The sequence below is a fragment of the Callorhinchus milii genome, unplaced genomic scaffold, assembly GCF_018977255.1.
Source record: "Callorhinchus milii isolate IMCB2004 unplaced genomic scaffold, IMCB_Cmil_1.0 Scaffold1, whole genome shotgun sequence".
In the NCBI taxonomy this organism is placed as follows: Eukaryota; Metazoa; Chordata; class Chondrichthyes; order Chimaeriformes; family Callorhinchidae; genus Callorhinchus; species Callorhinchus milii.
This window is the reverse complement of record NW_024704742.1, coordinates 16,585,911-16,604,406: the sequence shown is the minus strand read 5'-3', so window position 1 is coordinate 16,604,406 and position 18,496 is coordinate 16,585,911. Positions and strand designations below refer to the sequence as shown.

General features: G+C 40.0%; 1 protein-coding gene across 2 annotated transcripts in view; it reads right to left on the bottom strand.

The window, feature by feature from the left end:
* LOC103177346 (SPARC (osteonectin), cwcv and kazal like domains proteoglycan 3) overlaps nt 1-17,282 on the bottom strand; it is a 236,502-nt gene extending 219,220 nt beyond the window's left edge. For both annotated transcript variants that reach the window (XM_042337572.1, XM_042337576.1), the window contains exons 1-2: nt 17,200-17,282; nt 16,870-17,031 (exon numbers count right to left, since the gene is read on the bottom strand). In XM_042337572.1, the coding sequence (XP_042193506.1) occupies nt 16,870-17,031 (162 nt within the window). In that variant the 5' untranslated portion in view covers nt 17,200-17,282. The remainder of the gene's footprint in view (nt 1-16,869; nt 17,032-17,199) is intronic.
* Between the last annotated feature and the right edge of the window lie 1,214 nt (nt 17,283-18,496).

The following is an 18,496-nucleotide window of genomic DNA, read 5'->3' as shown; positions in this document are numbered from 1 at the left end:
TGCATTCATTCTATTGCCACCTAGAATAACCAGCATGGCATATCATTTTCAAATTAAGGAGTGCAAAGGAAAAATTTTCTTTTTGCTTACGCAATAACAATTTGCTGTATACAGGTCTAGGAAATAACATAAATTCCTTCAGCTAGGGTGCAAGACAAACGTGAAGAGAATCAACTTGTCTCTTTTTAGTTTGGGGTTTTACTGTGATTGTGATCAGAATTGTTTGGAAGTGTACAAAGAACAATGATCAGTTACTTGCAAAGAGAAAGAGAGAGAGATGGGGCAGTGGATCTCCTCAATAACCATAATAATAATCCTTGCATCTGATACAGCACCTTAACACATTGTCAAAATGTCTCAAAGCATTTCACAAGATTTGTTTTTACTCTAAAGTGAAGGATCGGTGTGTTTGTACGATATTGCGGCAGCCAATTTGCAACCACAGCAAAGAACCACAAAGAGCCATGAAGTGAATACCTAATTTTATTGGCGGACAATTAGTCATGCATCTACTTGCCAATTATGCAACTTGTACAGCCCAATGATGGTAAAGTTCTTGGATTGGTTTCCAATACCTTGGACCTGTTGAACTTCAATGTGACTGGTATGTTGTGAAGTAAAAAAGGACCTGAAGCAGCACATTATTATTATATATTATTATGACATGTAAAGAATTGTATTCTCATATTTGTCTTGTATATGTTCCGATGCACCAGCTAATTGTCGGTATGACATCAAGTCCTTCCAGCTCAATGTGGGAAGACAGAGGCCCTCCTGCTTGGCTCCCAACAGCGCCTCTTCACCTCAGCTGCTGACTCTATCACCATTTATGGCTGCACTCTTCACCTCACCGAGCCAATCCGAAACCTCAGTGTCCTTTTCGACTCTCAGTTATCCTTCAAACTCCACATTCGTGCCGTGACTGGTTCCATCTTTCCACACCTCCCCAACATTGCCCACCTCTGTCACTGCCTTTCACCGCAGGCCACCAAGACCCTGATCCGCGCTTTCATTGCGTCCCGGATTGACTATGCCAACTGCCTGCTCACTTGACAACTCTTCCCTCCAAAAACTGCAGATTATTCAGAACTCTGCAGTTCCTGCACCAGGTTCCGGGAACCTATCACACCCGCTCATGCCCAGTTTCACTGGCTCCCCCTTCTTCAGAGAATCAAGTACAAAACCCTCATTCTTACCTTTAAGGCCCTCCACTATCTTGCTACTCCTGCCATTCCATCCTCATAAACCCATATCAGCCTGTTCGCTCCCTCTGTTTGGCAGACAACAGCCTGCTCCAGGACCCCGCACTTCCTGCCCCACAATTCAGACATTCAGCATCTTTACCCCCACACTTTGGAAGTCTATCCCACAATCCCTCCACCTCACACCCTCTCTTGCCTCTTTCAAGCCCCGTCTGAAGACCTTCCTTTCCGACTGTGCCTTCGGCCACCCTCCCACCACCTGACCCCTTACCCTTCTGACCCCAACTCCCAGCTCAGGTCCAAAACCCCTGATTGTCAAGGCCCCTGGGACATCTTTCTGACGTGAAGAGCACTATACAAGTATAATTTGTTGTTGTAGGATGGTGGCAATGCACTCACACACTTTGTGTGCACCCACACACATCAATTTCTATATTGCTCAAGAAAAGTGTCTGGTGTTGGCTGTCCATCTAGCAAGAGAGCAAACAGCTCTGAATTAAATCAGTGTGAAGGTCAAATTGTATTTCACTCCACTTTGAGCTGCAAGTCAAACACATCTAATTGACAGGACATCTGTCAAGAATTTAAAACGAATGAAATAATTTACAAAGTAAACAATGAATTTAAGGAATTAATGTCTGTTTAATGATTCTCTGTTCGCAAAGACCATGTGAAATTGGTCAAGAAGGTAGGAATGATCAATATGCTTCACTATATTCCTAAACACATTGTAATGTTACCTTATTTTTCTAAGTATGAACAGATGCTAAAATGTTAACAAAATTTGAACTTTTCATTTAATTGCCACAAAAATAATTTTAAAAGTAAATCAGTTTTGCAACAGTGTTCAAAAATGCAGGGCAGCATGTAAGTGAACATCTTGTGTGTGTAAATACTGCTACAGCACTAGCAACCACTGGCTACTAATTTGCCAGTCAGTGATATTAGAGAACTCATTTTATTTTTTCATGGATGACAAGCACATTGCCACTAGTACATGCCACATCGGAATGTTCACAGATGGCACTGTATTCCATCTCTGCAAGATTTAGATGTACGTTGCCACATAACTGGGGGCTATCAGATAAAACACTGCAACCAAAGATGAATGTTTATAAGGACAAAGAAAGACTGCACTGTACTGAGTTTAACTAACAGAACAGATATTAACCCTTTCATCTTAACACCAGATTTTATATGGATCCAGGTAGAAACCCAAACGCTTACCTATTTCTAAAATTTAAATGTAGCCTTTTTTAATTTATTTATGTATAATAATCTTTGCATTGCATATAGCGCCTTATCACGTCTTTGAGATATCTCAAAGTGCTTCACAGAATATACTATACCGTGAATTGACTGTATATTTTGTGGGCGAAACGCAGCATCCAATTGCGCACAGCAGTGTCCCACAAACAGTCTGAATTGTTATTATTATTAACATCAATTTTTTTTTTTTGAAGGAATTATTACCCCTGGAAAAGCGATCCGCTATTAACAACCAGATTCCTACTTACTGCTAGGTAAACCGAGGTGTGTGGAGTAAGAAAACTTGCCCAACATTTTGCCTTGCCAGGAATCGAACTCAGGTCTCTCGCTTGTGAGGCGAGTGCTCTAATCACTGAGCTATAGGACTCCGAATTCTTGAATGCAGGAGTTCATAAAAGGGAAATAGACAAATGCTTTGAGGAGTAGGAATATTAAAGGGTGTTGGGAACAAGTTGGAGGGAATAGAATAGCTTATTTGGAGACAACCACCAGCATAGAATTGAAGGCCTTGTTTCCGTGAAATTCTACGATTCTGCTCTTCTGTTTCTGTGCGGTTATATTATATGATCCTTCCTCCCATCCTCTCAGGATGTGGATAGGGCAAAGAGCCACTTCAAGACAGACACCTGAAACTATTTCTTTACCCTGTGTGTATTGAATGACTGGTGTGCATTGAATGTCTGCAATAGGCTGGTTGAGGCAACTGGACTCATTTATGAAGGAGCTCGATACTATAATGGGATGACAGTTGGGTGGGTATTTTGGAGGGATGAGATAATTTTAAAATGAAGCCTAATGAAGGACCTTCATCTGAAGCAATCTTGTGATCATATAATTTTAACCTTGTTTTGTTTCAATCTTCAGAACAACCAAATACTCTGTAAATTGCTGTTGTTATATGCTGCTGCTGCTGCTGTTGTTATATGCATGAACATATATGCATATATTTACAGCCTGCAAAAATGTTTTCTCTTAGAAAAAAAGTAACAACTACAATACGGCTGACAATATTCAAATGAACAACAACTACAAATTTACATTTACAGAGTGCCTTTCATGTCAGGAGGACGTCCCAAAGCGCTGAACAGTCAGGGGTTGGGACCCGAGCATAGGGGAGGGGTGGGGCAGGGGTGTGGGAAGGCATAGAGGTGGGAGGAAGATTAAAGGTACGATTGAAGAGAAGGGTCTTGAGACCAATCTTGAAGGATGCAAGGGAAGAAGTGAGGTGAATGGACCATGGGATGGAGTTCCAAAGTGTGGGGGCAGAGAGGCTGAAAGCCCAGCCACCGATGGTAGGGCTGGTCGGGTGGGAAACATGGAGCAGACGAGAGTCCGCTGAGCGGACAGAGTGGGCAGGATGGTAGGGAGTCAGGAGGTCAGAGAGGTAGGAGGGGGCAAGGCCATGGATGGCTTTGAAAGTGAGGGGTGGGGAGCCTAATTTTAAAATGTGGCCTAATGAAGCCTCTGTTGTGCCACAATAAACATTATTTCTTTTGGTTGAATCATTCATAACGAAAATTTATGCCAACTAAATTGAGACATTGCTTTCAAAGCCTACAGTGTAATGTCAGATTTCTAATTGGGACGAAAGACTGTTCTAAGTATTGCTTTACTGAACTCAAATGCTGGTCCTATTAACTGGCAAAACAGCACAGACCAGATCCCCACATTACCTAGTCCAAAAGATCATAGAATCATAGAATTATACAGCACAGAAGGAGGCCTTTTGGCCCATCTATGTTGGCTCTTTGAAAAGAGCTATCCAATTCAATCGCACACCCCGCTCTCTCCCCACGGTCCTGCAAACATGTCCTCCCCAAATAATTATCTACTTCTCTCTTCAAACCTGTTATCGAGTCGGCTTCCAACACCCTTTCAGGCAATGCACGATGGACTAGATAATGTGACAACCATGTCTGGAAAGAATGTTTGGATCAAAATAACTTCATTTAGCTTATATTTAAAGAGCACAAAAAAAAAATCTGACCCTTCACACCTAGGGAATTGTATGAATAAAAAAAACAGCATCTTCCATTTTGTCTATTTGTATGCTGAGAGTATTAGACAGATGACAAGGATTTAGCATTTTCTCTAACAATTCAGAGTTGGTGGAAATACTATGTGCATTCGCCTTTACACTCATTTCAAAAGGTTCCCATCATCCAAGCAAGGGGATAGGTAGGTTACATTTTTAAATTATTGATTAAGCACAGACAAAGGATCATATTATGCCATCCCCATCCCTGGAATGATGCACAGCTTGTTTGCAAACTGAATTATTTTGTTATTATGGCAGCATGACAGAAACTTTAACTGTACCAAATGTTGACAGGGTACAACTGCCAGTTTCCTGATTTATTTCCTTCAGCTTCTGATTGCTCTTTCCTGACTCTAACAGCTTTTATGCTTAGTTTATCACTGCATATACAGTACAGTACTGGAAGCAGCACAAAGGCAAAAAAGCACAATTATTAACTAGGTCTCTGTGCCACTTTCCCAAGGCAAGACACTGGGTGCAAACAAATTTACAGAGCAAGTTAGGATTTTGTCACAGATACACTGAATTCATAAAATCAGAGGGCAAGAGGAAACTTTTGGATGATAAATTTTAACTAATTTCAGTTGTTAAATGTTTCCACTGCTGCATTTTCACATGATTGCTATGGCAATATGTGACAGTCATCAAATTACCACATTTAAGTAGTGTTGTCTTACCGAACCTTCCCCTGGTATCTTCTATAGATCCTATTTCTCCATAAACATTCTAGATATTCTATTCCAGACACCTCATAAGAACTGCACTTGATATGAATTCTCATGTGCTTCTCAGTCGTATCAAAAAATGTATTTTAACTGCAAAGTATTCCCACATTAACCTTCATTTTCTCCTTTAAAAACTGTCAAGTTGAATGAGTGAATGAATTAAGATGCTGAAATAGCACAAAGCGATGGCTGTGGAAGATATGCCTCCTGACTGTACTGACCATTATAGGAGGTGAAAACATGATGTTTATAATAGCCAGTTAACAGCAAAGAGCAACTCTTGTAACCAGACGTGTGTCACATCCATGCACTGAAACTGATCTGGAAGCTCCGATGTTTCTTCATAGACGGTCGGTCTCCACATGGAAAAACATATTTGGGGGGAATTAGGCAAAACAATTTAGGCTAATGGAAACCCAAAGGTTAGTTTTTGGAGATGATAATAGCACAACATAAATACTTAATTTTATGAACCACAGTTTGATACTGAATTAATATACAATGGGGTTAGTCTTAGCAGCACATTCAATATTTACCCCATTAAGTGAAACCAGTTGTCTAAGGGGCTGACCTATCAATGTTATTTTCACTATGATGTCCGTGAAGCTGGGCTAATTCCCAATTAACCCCATTGAACACTTCATTCAATGAAGGCTTACATTTCACTTTGTGATACACTCCTATAAATACAAGTGCTGATTACAATGTCATTTATTTTTCTGACAGTTTCCACACTAAAATGTGGACACCCTCAATCTACTGTTTGCAGCATTTGTACTTGGACCAAAGTATACGGCTGCAGATTTGCTCATAAACTAGCTTTTGAATACTGTATTACAATAGAAAGGCACATCATTGTATGCATTTTCTATACAAAATAAAGATCTAGCATTGCAAGCAGCTCTTTGCCTTGAGGTAAGTAATAACAGAATACAAATATTATAACTGCAATATTAAAATACACAACAAATATAGGGTTGGTAAAACAGTCAACATGCATAAAGGTTTGTCAGGAAGCAATTGAAAATGCATTGGCTTACACTTTCCATACGTGTTCCACAGCCTTTTAACACATTAACAGTTATTATTGTTTCAATATTATTATCATTTTGTTCAAAATAATTTGAGAGGCTTTCTCGTTCATATTTTAGTACCAGAGCGTACAGCACTCACATCACCACAGTTGACTGGAATTTACTGTTATCACAATATGTGCCTGGTTTTCCTCTATTGTTCTAAGCCACACAAGAGAAAGCTTGTTACAGCACTGTGACAAAGGACCAGGTTTTATACAATAAGGTTGTCTAACAGGGAGAGATATGATACACAACTAGAACAAAGGACCAGGTTATGATGAGGTTATCTGACAGGAAGAGGTCTGATAGAGCGCTGTGACATTAGACCAGGGATATAATAGTTAGTTAGCAAGATGAGGTGTTAGCCAAAATGGAGAGAAGGTTTCACTAAAAAATACTGTTGTAAAGAAATTGAATAATCATGTATGTCATAACAAATAATAACCTTTACAGTGTTTTGTCATTATATAACCTTGGGCAAGTTTCCTTACTCCACACGCCTAATAATAATCCCTCCAAAACCAAAAACAATAATAAAAAAATTGGTCATTTTCAATCTACGACTGTTTGTGGGACATTGCTGTGCGCAATTGGCTGCCGCGTTCGCCCACAAATATACAGTCAATTCACTTTACAGTGTGTTCTGTGAAGCGCTTTGGGACGTCCTCCCGACGTGAAAAGCGCTATATCAAATGCAAGGATTATTATTATTATTATATTCTCATACACTCATCACTTCAATTAAATGAGTTATGCATGCTTGTGTACGAGAGTACAATTCATTGCCTTGTGAGATCCGATTTCACTTCATTCACGTACACCGATACATTGCTAGTTCAGATGTACAAAAATAGAAGCATCTGTATCAATTTAACGGGCATACAAAATCCATTAGAGTTTTCTCTACACAAGAATTATCTGGCTGATGGCCTGTGTAATGCGCTAACAGGTGGATAGGCTGACAGGCTAGACTTGCTTTTTTAACATTAACTATCTCATTCAGTGCCATTGGGCTGGTTATTGGTTTCATATGGCTGCATGTGGTTTTCAGGATTTTTCAGTGTGATCTCAAGTACAATCTGAACTGATCTAGCATTCATCCATTAGGTTTCCCTTCAACCTCTTGAGTTTGTCGTTGCTATACCATCAAATTCTCCTGACCTCATCTGTAAATTAGACCTGATGACATTTATCCAAATAAAATGATCAAACGTCTCAGGATACTTTATATACAAACTGGGAAATCACCTGGCTCCAGTGTCTCAGGCTCCACATTATAAAGGGGCATAATAAAATGGTCGACTTCCAGGTCACTGGGTCGCCACTGACATCGCTTACTGCACATTGCTGCAGTCACAGCATATGATGTTAGTGATAGTGTGATGTCAGTGGTACGTTCTTGCATTGGAAAGGACATTAGCAGTGACCTTACAAGTCAAAAGTTAGAATTTTTTTGTGATGGTGGGATTTGGAAGGAGCGATTTTGATTATCATGTTAAGAAAATATCAAGGTCAATACTCAATCTCATTATGACTGAACCCACAACATAGTGAGACACAATAAAATAGTGTTACTCTAATCAATTCATCATACTGTATATCAGATTCAATTTCAAGTCAATATCATTTAGTGAAGCATAGTTTTTGAATTACTGCTACTAGGTAATAAATTATCTGAACAATTTAATTATCCACTCAGGGCTGTTTCCCACTGTTGAGATAAACCATGTCTAGTCATTGTAATTCACTGAAAGACACTCACAAATATCAATTCAATCTCTCAATTTGGTTGAAAATGAACAGTTATCTACTAAACTTACATTCATTTAAGTAAGCAAAACAAAGTAAAGTGGAACCATTTTACAAAGGAATCTGTTTTACTACAGAACTATTACTATTATAGGAAACCAGTGACTAGCAATTTCAAACAGTTCACTAAAATGGAGAAAATTGTTAAGAACAGTCCAGTTAGCCTGGTTCTCATTGATTCAGAAACTGATTCAAAGATTCTAATCCAGAGAAGATGCTGCATCCTCTCCTCCTATAGATCATGACCTGAATCTGCATTGGAGTCTTACCAATTACAAAAGGGGCTTTGATCAGAATAACCACTTTTAAAAGTGCAATTAAGAGAATCAGTCGTGTGCATACCTAATGTCTTTCATGACCCAATACACTATATTGGTTTCCAGGGGTCTACAAGGCCAGAATCTTACTGTTCATTGTGCACTAAACAATGAAAGGCTGTTGTTCAAATGATTGCTATCAGTGATTCATTTATTTACCATAAAAAGGATCATCATTCATACGTAAACTAGGACAGTAGAAATGCCTCACCATAGAGACTCCATTTATACAACCTGGTTGCAAACAATTTGTAAAGAAATAATGCAACCCTTTAATGATAAACATGAAGAGAATTAGCATATAGCTAACCATAGCAAAGAATATTCTTATCACTAATCTTGTTATTATATACATTCCCTGCTCCCAACTCAAGGATTTTTGGTAAGAAGACAAGCTCACCTTAATAAAGTGAGGGTTTTTTCTTGTTCCCACAGTATCTGTGGATACGATTTGTCTATTACAGTACTTGCTTTATGGAATTTGCAATTTACTGCTTATTGTAGCTTTTCCCATCAAGTAGAAGATATCAGGGTCCAAAATGTGACCCAAACATTTACAGTAACCTTGAGTTAATGAAAAAAAAGTATATAACAGATTGTGCTCGGCAAACCTGTGAGCACGCACAGGGAAAAGATTGTATCAGCAAGCTGTATTTTTATATTTATTCGGGTTTATCCTCAGCGTATTACAGAATGAAATTATAGCCCTTAAAAGTTTAGACTTCATAAGAAGTATTTTTTCAAAAGTTCTTTCACATGACGGAAATAACTTGGAAAACATTTTAAAAAATCATCTGTTCAATTTCATGCTTGAAGTCAGGCAATGTCGCGTTAGGGCTGCCCTAACACAGCAAGTCAGTAACATCAAAGTCAATATCAAGAGTACTGCGTGAAAACAGACAGCTAAGGCATAACCTCGCTATTTAAATTAGTTTGCTCAACAGGTGCAGTGTACACTGCAAAATAAATCTGTGACTTCTGACTGCAGATTTCTTGCATAATATTAATTGTAAATCTGATTGTTTTACTTTACCAGAAATTGTCCTTTAAAACACACTAACGCAAATTAGTACAAGCACACTTAACTGTAGTGAATATTAAAGAACCTTTATTAGAAATGACTGTAAACCAGACAACCGATAACATGAACGTGGAGTGCCGCAGAATGGTGAGACACAAAATCATTTGCCAGACTCTATTGAGCTTGTGACCTCAGCTGTACAAAGACACCAAGCAGGGGAGTTGGAGAAAATCAGAGGAAAAGCCTTCACCCAACCACTCCTGCACAAATTAGTCATTGTCCTTTTCAGAGTATTCCCACTCAACTAGAAAGAAGCACGGTACAAGGAGACCAGAAATGAAGGAGAAAGTCAGAGCTCAAAGAAAAATCCCTTTCATTAAAAACTAAACTGAAAGCAAACAATACACTCTGAGCAAATTCTCCGTTCCATTCCTGCACTTTCTTAGTTACCCTCAATAATAATAATCCTTGCATTTGATATATGGTTTTGAGAAGTCTCAAAGCGCTTCACAGAATATACTGTAACGTTAATTGACTGTATAGTTGGTCGGCGAAATGCGGTAGCCAATTGCGCACAGCAGAGTCCCACAAACAGTCGTGGAATGAGTGACCAATTTTTTTTCAAAGGAATTATTATCCCTGGAAAAGCGATCCACCAATCGACTAACAACCAGATTCCTACTTACTGCTAGGTAAACAGAGGTGTGAGGAGTAAAGAAACTTGCCCAACATTTCGCCCTGCCTGGGAATCATGCCCAGCTCCCTTGATTGCAAGGCGAGTGCTCTAACTACTGAGCTACAGGATTCTATGAAGTTTCACGTCAGCAGTTTTGAGGTTCCCTCCATTTACTGTGTTCTTAACATTCTCCCTGGAGTTTTAAAACTGTGAGACATCATGCCAACATTGTTGAAGTGCATTGAAAGATTACAGATCAGAATGCATGAATTTCAGCTCCCATCATAAAGTTTTTATTTGTAGATTAATGCATTTCTGGAAGTGATTAGAAGGCAGCCATCTGATTGATGAGTTTCATTCACAACGCAAACGGAAAGCAAAACTCAAGAGCTCTACAGGCATTATCTAAATCCCCAGAATTAGATTACAGCCTTTATATAATCCAGAGTATCTGAAATTATTACATAACAAAAATACAACTTCAACTGCATTTATTTATACAGTGTTTCAATTTAATGCGAGGATTTTATTCTGTCTTTTTCCCTGCAGCAGCTAAAAGTGCAGATGTCAACTGTCAGTGCACTTCATATCCTTGATGTGCACTGATGTTCGCACACCTTCACACAAGACTGTGATGTTATTACCCCAGGATCATTGAGAAATCATCTGCAACTGATTAGCAAGAAATTGTTTGTCAGAGCATCCTGCATATCATTAATTCACTCTTGGGGGGGATAACAATGGATTTTTGAAGGATATCACAATTGTATTCTGCTGACTCTTTTTAAAGAAAATCTTTCTACCATTCCTCTAAATGGATTGTCCCAGTTGACACGGTGATACACGTTTGCTTGAGTAAACGGTCTTCTGGCAACAATCAACATCGAGGATTTGATAACATCTACTCCAACAGTTATCTATTTGTGTTTATTAGTCAATGATCAAATTATTTACATACACTCAATTCTGAAACAATAAAGTAATAAATATTTATCCTTTAAAGGTTTAGTTTAGATGCTATCAGATGTACTGCACATCTTGTAAGCATGTGACGGCTTTGGTTGACCTACAATGTCTTTCTGTGTATGCATTTATATCTGCATCTGCCAATCTTAATTTTGAAATACAATGGGGAATTATTTCCTCAGTGATTATAAAATTATTGTTGAGGACTATCTTATAATGTCGAAAGGTGAATGATGCAAGTATGACTGCAAAGGAACTTCCCTTCTGCAAACTGATAGACAATACCTAACCTTTGCCCCAAAAGCTGCAATCTAAATTTATTTTATTGTCCCCCTGGACTGCATTAATTATGGTAAAGAGAAACATTTTTGGTGCATATTTTTGATGAATACATCCTGTACTCTGGGCCACTACTGGACAGGACTTCCTGTTTAACTGCCTGCTGACATCACTTACTGTATCTTTATCATAAATTTGGACTGATACACTATTGATTGAAGAACAAGCATGTGCTCAAGTTAGAGAATAGTTCTCACTGAGGCCCAATATTTGGTGACAGTGGGAGTCTTTCATGAATGACATGGAATTAGGGATGAATTGGAGAGGCTAAAGCAGAGTTTGGTAACCTAGCAAAGGCAAAACGTTTACTATGTAACATCTTAGTTCCATGCTGTATTAAATGATATTTATTTGTTAACCTTTCTGACAATCTTTGCATTCCAGTAGTCAAGAAATTCTGTTCCTCCCCTCCGCTACCCTCCAACTCAGATACCTGCTGACATTACAGGCCAAAAGCCGTAGCTTCTTCAAATTGAATGAAGCACGTTTTTAAATATATTTATAAAAGTACAATTGAACATGTATTATCATCAGTTTTCAATTTAAACTTTAAACACAGTTTTATTACTTGTAATCCTAGTTGAATACCCTGCTAAACTCTAGTCAATATGGCAAGGGATCAGCCTGGTTCAGTTGTGAGTTTTCTCTCCTCTGTATCAGAAGTTGTTGGTTCAAGACCCATGTCAGGATTTGAGCTCATAATCTAGGTTAATACACAGTGCAGTACTGAGGCAGTGCTTTGTTGTCAGTCTTTTGAATGAAAACTGAATTGAAGTTCCACAAGGAAAGATCCCATAACACTATTTGAAAAGAGGAAGAGGGCTATGGTTGTCTTGATGAAATGGCTATCAATCCAATTAGTCATTCACCTCATAGATATTTATGGGACCCAGCTGATGCAAATGGCTGTCGACAAAAACTGTCTACACACTTGACAACAATTACCTGTGAAATGCTTTGAAAGATTTTGACACGATAAGACACCATAATAATACAAAGTCTTTCTGAATTAATGTATAAACAATGAAATTGCATATACAGTAGAACCTTTGCTTCTTTGTAACATGCATTCACATGTAGTACAATTGGGTGTAGATCCTGACACTTGCCTACCAAAAAATCCAAAATGCTAACGGAAAGATCACTCAAAACATTGGCTTCCCAAATGCTAAACAATTTTCAATTTTCTGGTCATCAGGTCGTTACTGATGTCATTTCTTGCACTTTGCACATTGCACAGGAAGTGACATTCTGATGAATCAGAAGTGTTTTATTTATTGTGAAAAGACAGCCAACTTTTTGCACTCATGCACAGTACATGCAGGCAGAGGAAAATCACTCCACATTTTAATGCTGATTGCGATATTATAGACACCAATTGCTGTGTTATAACAGGGATGTAATTCACCTGTAAAATATAATTTAGTTCCATATTTGTTTTTAAAAAATCACAAAATCTTAATCTAGGTGGATGCAAACTATTTTCTTTCCCTGCTCTACTAATTATCAATTATGCCTATCTGAGCAAGCACTACTTATGAAACCCTCAATTATTGTTTGTTGCTTAAAGAATATATATCCAGAACATTATGAAATCTGCAACCAATCTATCAACAACTATATTATTTACAAAAAGTTATATTTCATTTTATTCCCAAAACATGCAACACCTAGCTCAATTGGTTACACTTTCATATCTAGGTTAAGTCCCAAATCAGAATTTAAATCTTATATTCTAGGCTGACATTCAAGTTTAGCCAGGGGAGTGTTAAATTGTCAGAGGTACCATCTTATGGTTGAATCGTTAAACTGAGATCCTATCTGATATTCAGTTGGAAGTTAACGATCCCGTGACACATTTAAAAAGAGGAATTTCAGCCACTATCCTGTTCAATAATCCTTCAGAGAAACAAAATTAGTTGGCACTTTTGCCTAAAAATATACAGAGAGCACACTGTGAAGCGCGTTGACATGATGGATTCTATATCAAAAGGATGGACTATTATTATAATAACATGCATTCACATAACGGCTCGATGAGCTGAATGACATACTCCTGTTTCTATATTCATAAGGGATAGGAAGACAAGCTTTAGAGCCAAAGGTCAAAAGCAAAACTACCCATCCTGACAATATTCTCTGTTAGACAGCAAAATAGATGAAATAGCAAGATTTTCAACATACTTAAAGGAATGACAGGGAAACAGGAGAGAAGATATGAGGTCATGAACCTTGCAAAATGTTCCAGAGCAGCCAACAAAACAAGTCTTGACTTTCCAAGGGTCCAAAAATCAATCCATTTAAGATATTAAAATCACACCTGGAGTTCCTCTACCAATCAACAGTAGTAGTAGTGTGTGCGGGGTGGGGGGGGGGGGGGGGAGGGGGGAATCCTAAAGACCTTTGATGGCACAAGTAAGAACCGTTTAGTCATTCTCAAGCACGATAGTGTAAGAAGAGAGATCTTGTTCAGGAAATGTTATCTTGAGTCAAGTGTCCTGACAAAATGAAAAATGAAGCTCTGGCTTGTGAAATAAAAGTAATGAAAGATGTAGATCCACAAGATGGGCCAAATTGTAGTCTAATGGGATTTCAATTGATGCAATCTACAATGTGATAATTGGAGGCAGTGACATCCTTGATCATTTTCAAGTGTTGATTTGTAGCTCTAAACCACAGTTTAATTGAGCTATTGACTGGCAGGAGGCAAAATTCACATAACCTTTAAGCTTCTTCAGAATAAAGGAGGTGGGGTTATCTCTTCAAATTTTTGGCATGGAACCTATTTCATTGATTATGATGGATGCCTTTCAATAAAAGGGAAGCCAATTCAAGTGCCAATTTCGTGAAAGAAATCAGCTGGGAAACCATCTGGCCCTGGAGCTTTGCCTTCCTGCAAAACACTAATGGCCTGTAACAACTCTTCCATGATGATGAGTATATTAATCTGTGGTTTGTGCCAGAATCCGTATCCAGGATCAGGAAAAAAGCCGATCTACCCGAATTAAAATCGGCTTGTCAGTTGTGACACCAGAGTAGATGTTTTTCTCACTATTCTTGAAGATATTTTGCTGTTTCATGTATACTTGGGGGTACTGCACTATATATGCTGTGCTTTATATACTCTTGGGGATACTGGTGATGGTCAGTCTACAGTATCCAGGACAGATAAGCCACTTTTGTATACGGTTCACAAGGGTTTGACAATATAGGGATCACAAGGGAGCCTGAACCCCATCCTCATATCTAAACACATACATGTTCCAACAGGGGTTATGAACAAGAGCCCTGTCTGATTTTTCCCATCCTAAATCCAGGGGTTACAACTCTGAACATAGCGTTCATACCTACTTGTTCCCCATCTGACATCAGATGACCCAGCATAGACCAACACTCAAACTTAGGACCCTCGCGGTCTATATAGACCCTCGCAGTCTATATAGACCCTCGCGGTCTATAGAGACCCTCGCGGTCTATAGAGACCCTCGCGGTCTATAGAGACCCTCGCGGTCTATAGAGACCCTCGCGGTCTCTATAGACCCTCGCGGTCTCTATAGACCCTCGCAGTCTCTATAGACCCTCGCAGTCTCTATAGACCCTCGCAGTCTCTATAGACCCTCGCGGTCTCTATAGACCCTCGCAGTCTCTATAGACCCTCGCAGTCTCTATAGACCCTCGCAGTCTATATAGACCCTCGCAGTCTCTATAGACCCTCGCAGTCTATATAGACCAGCTATTTACCTGGATAAAGCTGAACCATTTTAAACTATTTGTCTTCAGTCTTAATACAACTTATTACATTCCCAGAATTGTCATAACACCCGTATCAAAATCGCGTATCAGTATTATTAAGAATAAGAAACGTCAGATGTCCCGCTACAAATATATCCTTTTCATTTGAACACATTTTGTTGTGTGCGCTGAGGAACGCGAAGGATGGCATTGGATTGAGAGAACACGAAAAACCTCAAATAGATGTGATCACCAGAAGGAGATCGTTCACAAACAGCGGATAACACGCAAACCACTAAACACGGGGGAGAGCTCCCAATGTATCTCCCAGTCACTGTGGGCGGTCTCGGATCAGGTTGCGAGTCTCAGTTGGATCTGCGCTCAGTGTGTGTGTGTGTGTGTGTGTGTGTGTGCGGGTGTGTGTGTGTGCGGGTCAGTAAGTAAGTAAAGTTAATGCAAAGAGTAGGTGTGCGGCTGCTCTCACAGTCACGGTGGTCTGTCTGGTGGGGAGATCTCTGTCACTGCCAAGAAAACATTTGCGCTTAAACCAGACCAGAGTTCGCCACTTGCACACGAACGCCCTCCAGAGAGAGCAGATCTCGGTGCCTTTTTAACAGCTGCAGCTCACGTTTACTCGTGTGTGTGTTTTTTTTTCTCTCCCCCTTTTTGCCCCTCATCTCCGGGAAACGCACTCGGTCTTTCCTTTAAACGGCTTTGGTTTGGCTTCTCGCCCTCTTCTCGGTTGATATGGTGGGATGTCCGTCCTGTTTGTTTTGCGGGAACAGTTTGGCAAATCTGCTCATTTCTTTTTGATTTGTTTGCTGTTGACTTGTCCAGAATCGGAGCAAACTGAGGCCACACCGCAAACCCGCGTCAAAGAACCCGATCGATTGAACTCCAAAGCGAACAGATGTTAAGGTCACGCGTTAAAAAAAAAAATCTTACACCGGGAATACTGAACGGTCTTCGGACTGAGTCCGATCTGCGAGTGTTGTGCTCGAACGACGCTCTCATTGACCCAAAATGCTGCCAGAATGTGTCCCCATCTTTTACACATTTTTTTTTATACGGATTATGGGCTGCAGTTCGTCTTCATAAAAAAAGGGCTTTAGGTCGTAACGTTAACCACACACACAAAAAAAAGTATTTAAAGCTGTTTCAGATCGTTTTGCAATTCCTATTGAGGTCTGCACTGTTATAATAATAATAGTAATAATAATAATAATCATTGCACTGTTGGTACAGATCTGAGGACAGGAGATCGGAGTAACCAACACATCTCTGATACCTACAGCTCTCACCGCAGCCCTTTAAACGAAAAATCGGTGTCGGTGGATGGTTTAAAGTCTGCGTGTGACATCCTGCCACCAAACCCTTGAAGTTTGGTGATGGAAAGGAGAGGGTGAAGAGGGTGAAAAGATACAGAAAGAGAGAGAGAGACAGAGAGAGAGAGAGAGAGAGCGCAGTGAAGAGATTGCGAGGAGTTCAGGAGCAATACAGTTCGGATGCTCTCTCTGTCTGTATTTCCCTCTCTCTCTCTCTCTCTCTCACACTCACACACCCACACGCTCACTCCTGGTTCCCATCACTGGCAAATAGCACACAACAACAACAACAACAACAAGAACAAGAAGAAGATGGGGAAAAAAAACACGCCACTTAAAGGAGAGAGAGAGAAAAAAAAAGCTGTGTTACTTACGTCTCTGAATTTGTTCCAGTGCCCGGGCTCGCTGTCATACTGTGAGATAGTCGTCAGCCATTGCTTATCATCCAGAAAATTGCCGCTGTCCGACGTGGCTCTTTGCCTACCTTCCGTGTGCAGGAAAGCCACGGCGGCAACACACACCAGAGCCCTTATCATCTGCAGAGAGAGAGAGGAGAGAGAGAGAGGAGGGAGAGAGAGAGAGAGAGAGGGGAAAATAAAATGATTCCCGTGCCTGTGTGTGAGTATGGGGGTGCAGTGGGGGGTGCATGTGAAAGTTAAGTGGGGGGCACTTTTCCTTGGCTGGTGGGAGAGGCGAGTGGTCACCTTGCTTTAGCTGCAGCTCCGCGCTTTGCTGTTGCTGTTGCTCTGCCCTCCCTCCCTCCACAGCTCCGCGCGGCGCGATCTCCAGCGCCCTGAGTGACTGAGAGAGAGAGGGGAGGGGAGGGGAGAGGGGGGGGGGGGGGGGGGGCGGGCAACCTGCGCACAGAGCAAGCGAGCAAGTACGCATCCAGCGTGACAACCCCCCCCCCCTCTCTCTCTCTCACACACACACACACACACACAGCAGCAATAACTTGCTCGAAAGGAAAGTCCGTGCTGCCTGCACATACATGCATACATACATGCATGCATACATGCATACATACATACATACATACATACACACTGTACTGTACTTGCTGTACATTCCGGCAATGAATGGCACTGGAGCATCTCCCCGCTCCCCACACACTACAAGCAAAGGTGATTTAAGTCCATGCATTGTGTCCCCATCAGTAACTCAGCATATGATGTGATGTCCCCCTGACACAGGTTATTTGGGACCTCTATCTCTCGGTTTAACCAACTACAGATTGGATTTTTTTTTAAAAATTAAAACAGATATGACACACAACTGCACCTTAATAGCACCGTGTTGTCCTGGTAGAGGTACAGTGACTGTGAAACATCACCTGGGTTTGAATGGAAAAGGGAATCACGTTATAAAGTTTCACAGTACAGTATGAGGACAACAATGAACATTTTTTTCGATTGAACCTTTTAGTTATAACAAGAGGTTTTTTTTTCCTTTGGGTTTCTAATACCTATTTTGAAAAAAAAAGTTAGAAGAATGCTGATGGGACCGGGTTCAAGCTGCAGTCAAACTAAATCCTTTGAAAAGATATGCACTTAAACGGAGTGATGAGTGACATGTTAGAAATTTGAAAAAAAAACTTATTATCCAGTGAATTCCATATCATATCAGCCACTTTGCCCGATTATAACTACAAGGTGCAGTTTCCCTGTAAGATAATCAAGAGGACGAAAAAAGTAATTACCTCTGGGCTGTCAGCTCTTTGAGTTCTAGTTTATGAATGAACATGTAGTGCTTGTTATACCAGCGCTTGGAGATCCTGTAATCTCCCGCCTTCTCGCCCTGCCCACGCAAATGTACTACTCAAAAACAAATTATACAGTTTACTATAACTAATGAGCTTTTTTTTTGACTTATTGATTACTTCTAAATTGATTTTAATTTGACACATTTTTTATCACACCGAAAATCTAGTCAATGGGATAGAGACACTGATTGGCCTTCTTCTATGCTGTACGTGTCTGTTGTTCTACTGTATAAAGTTAA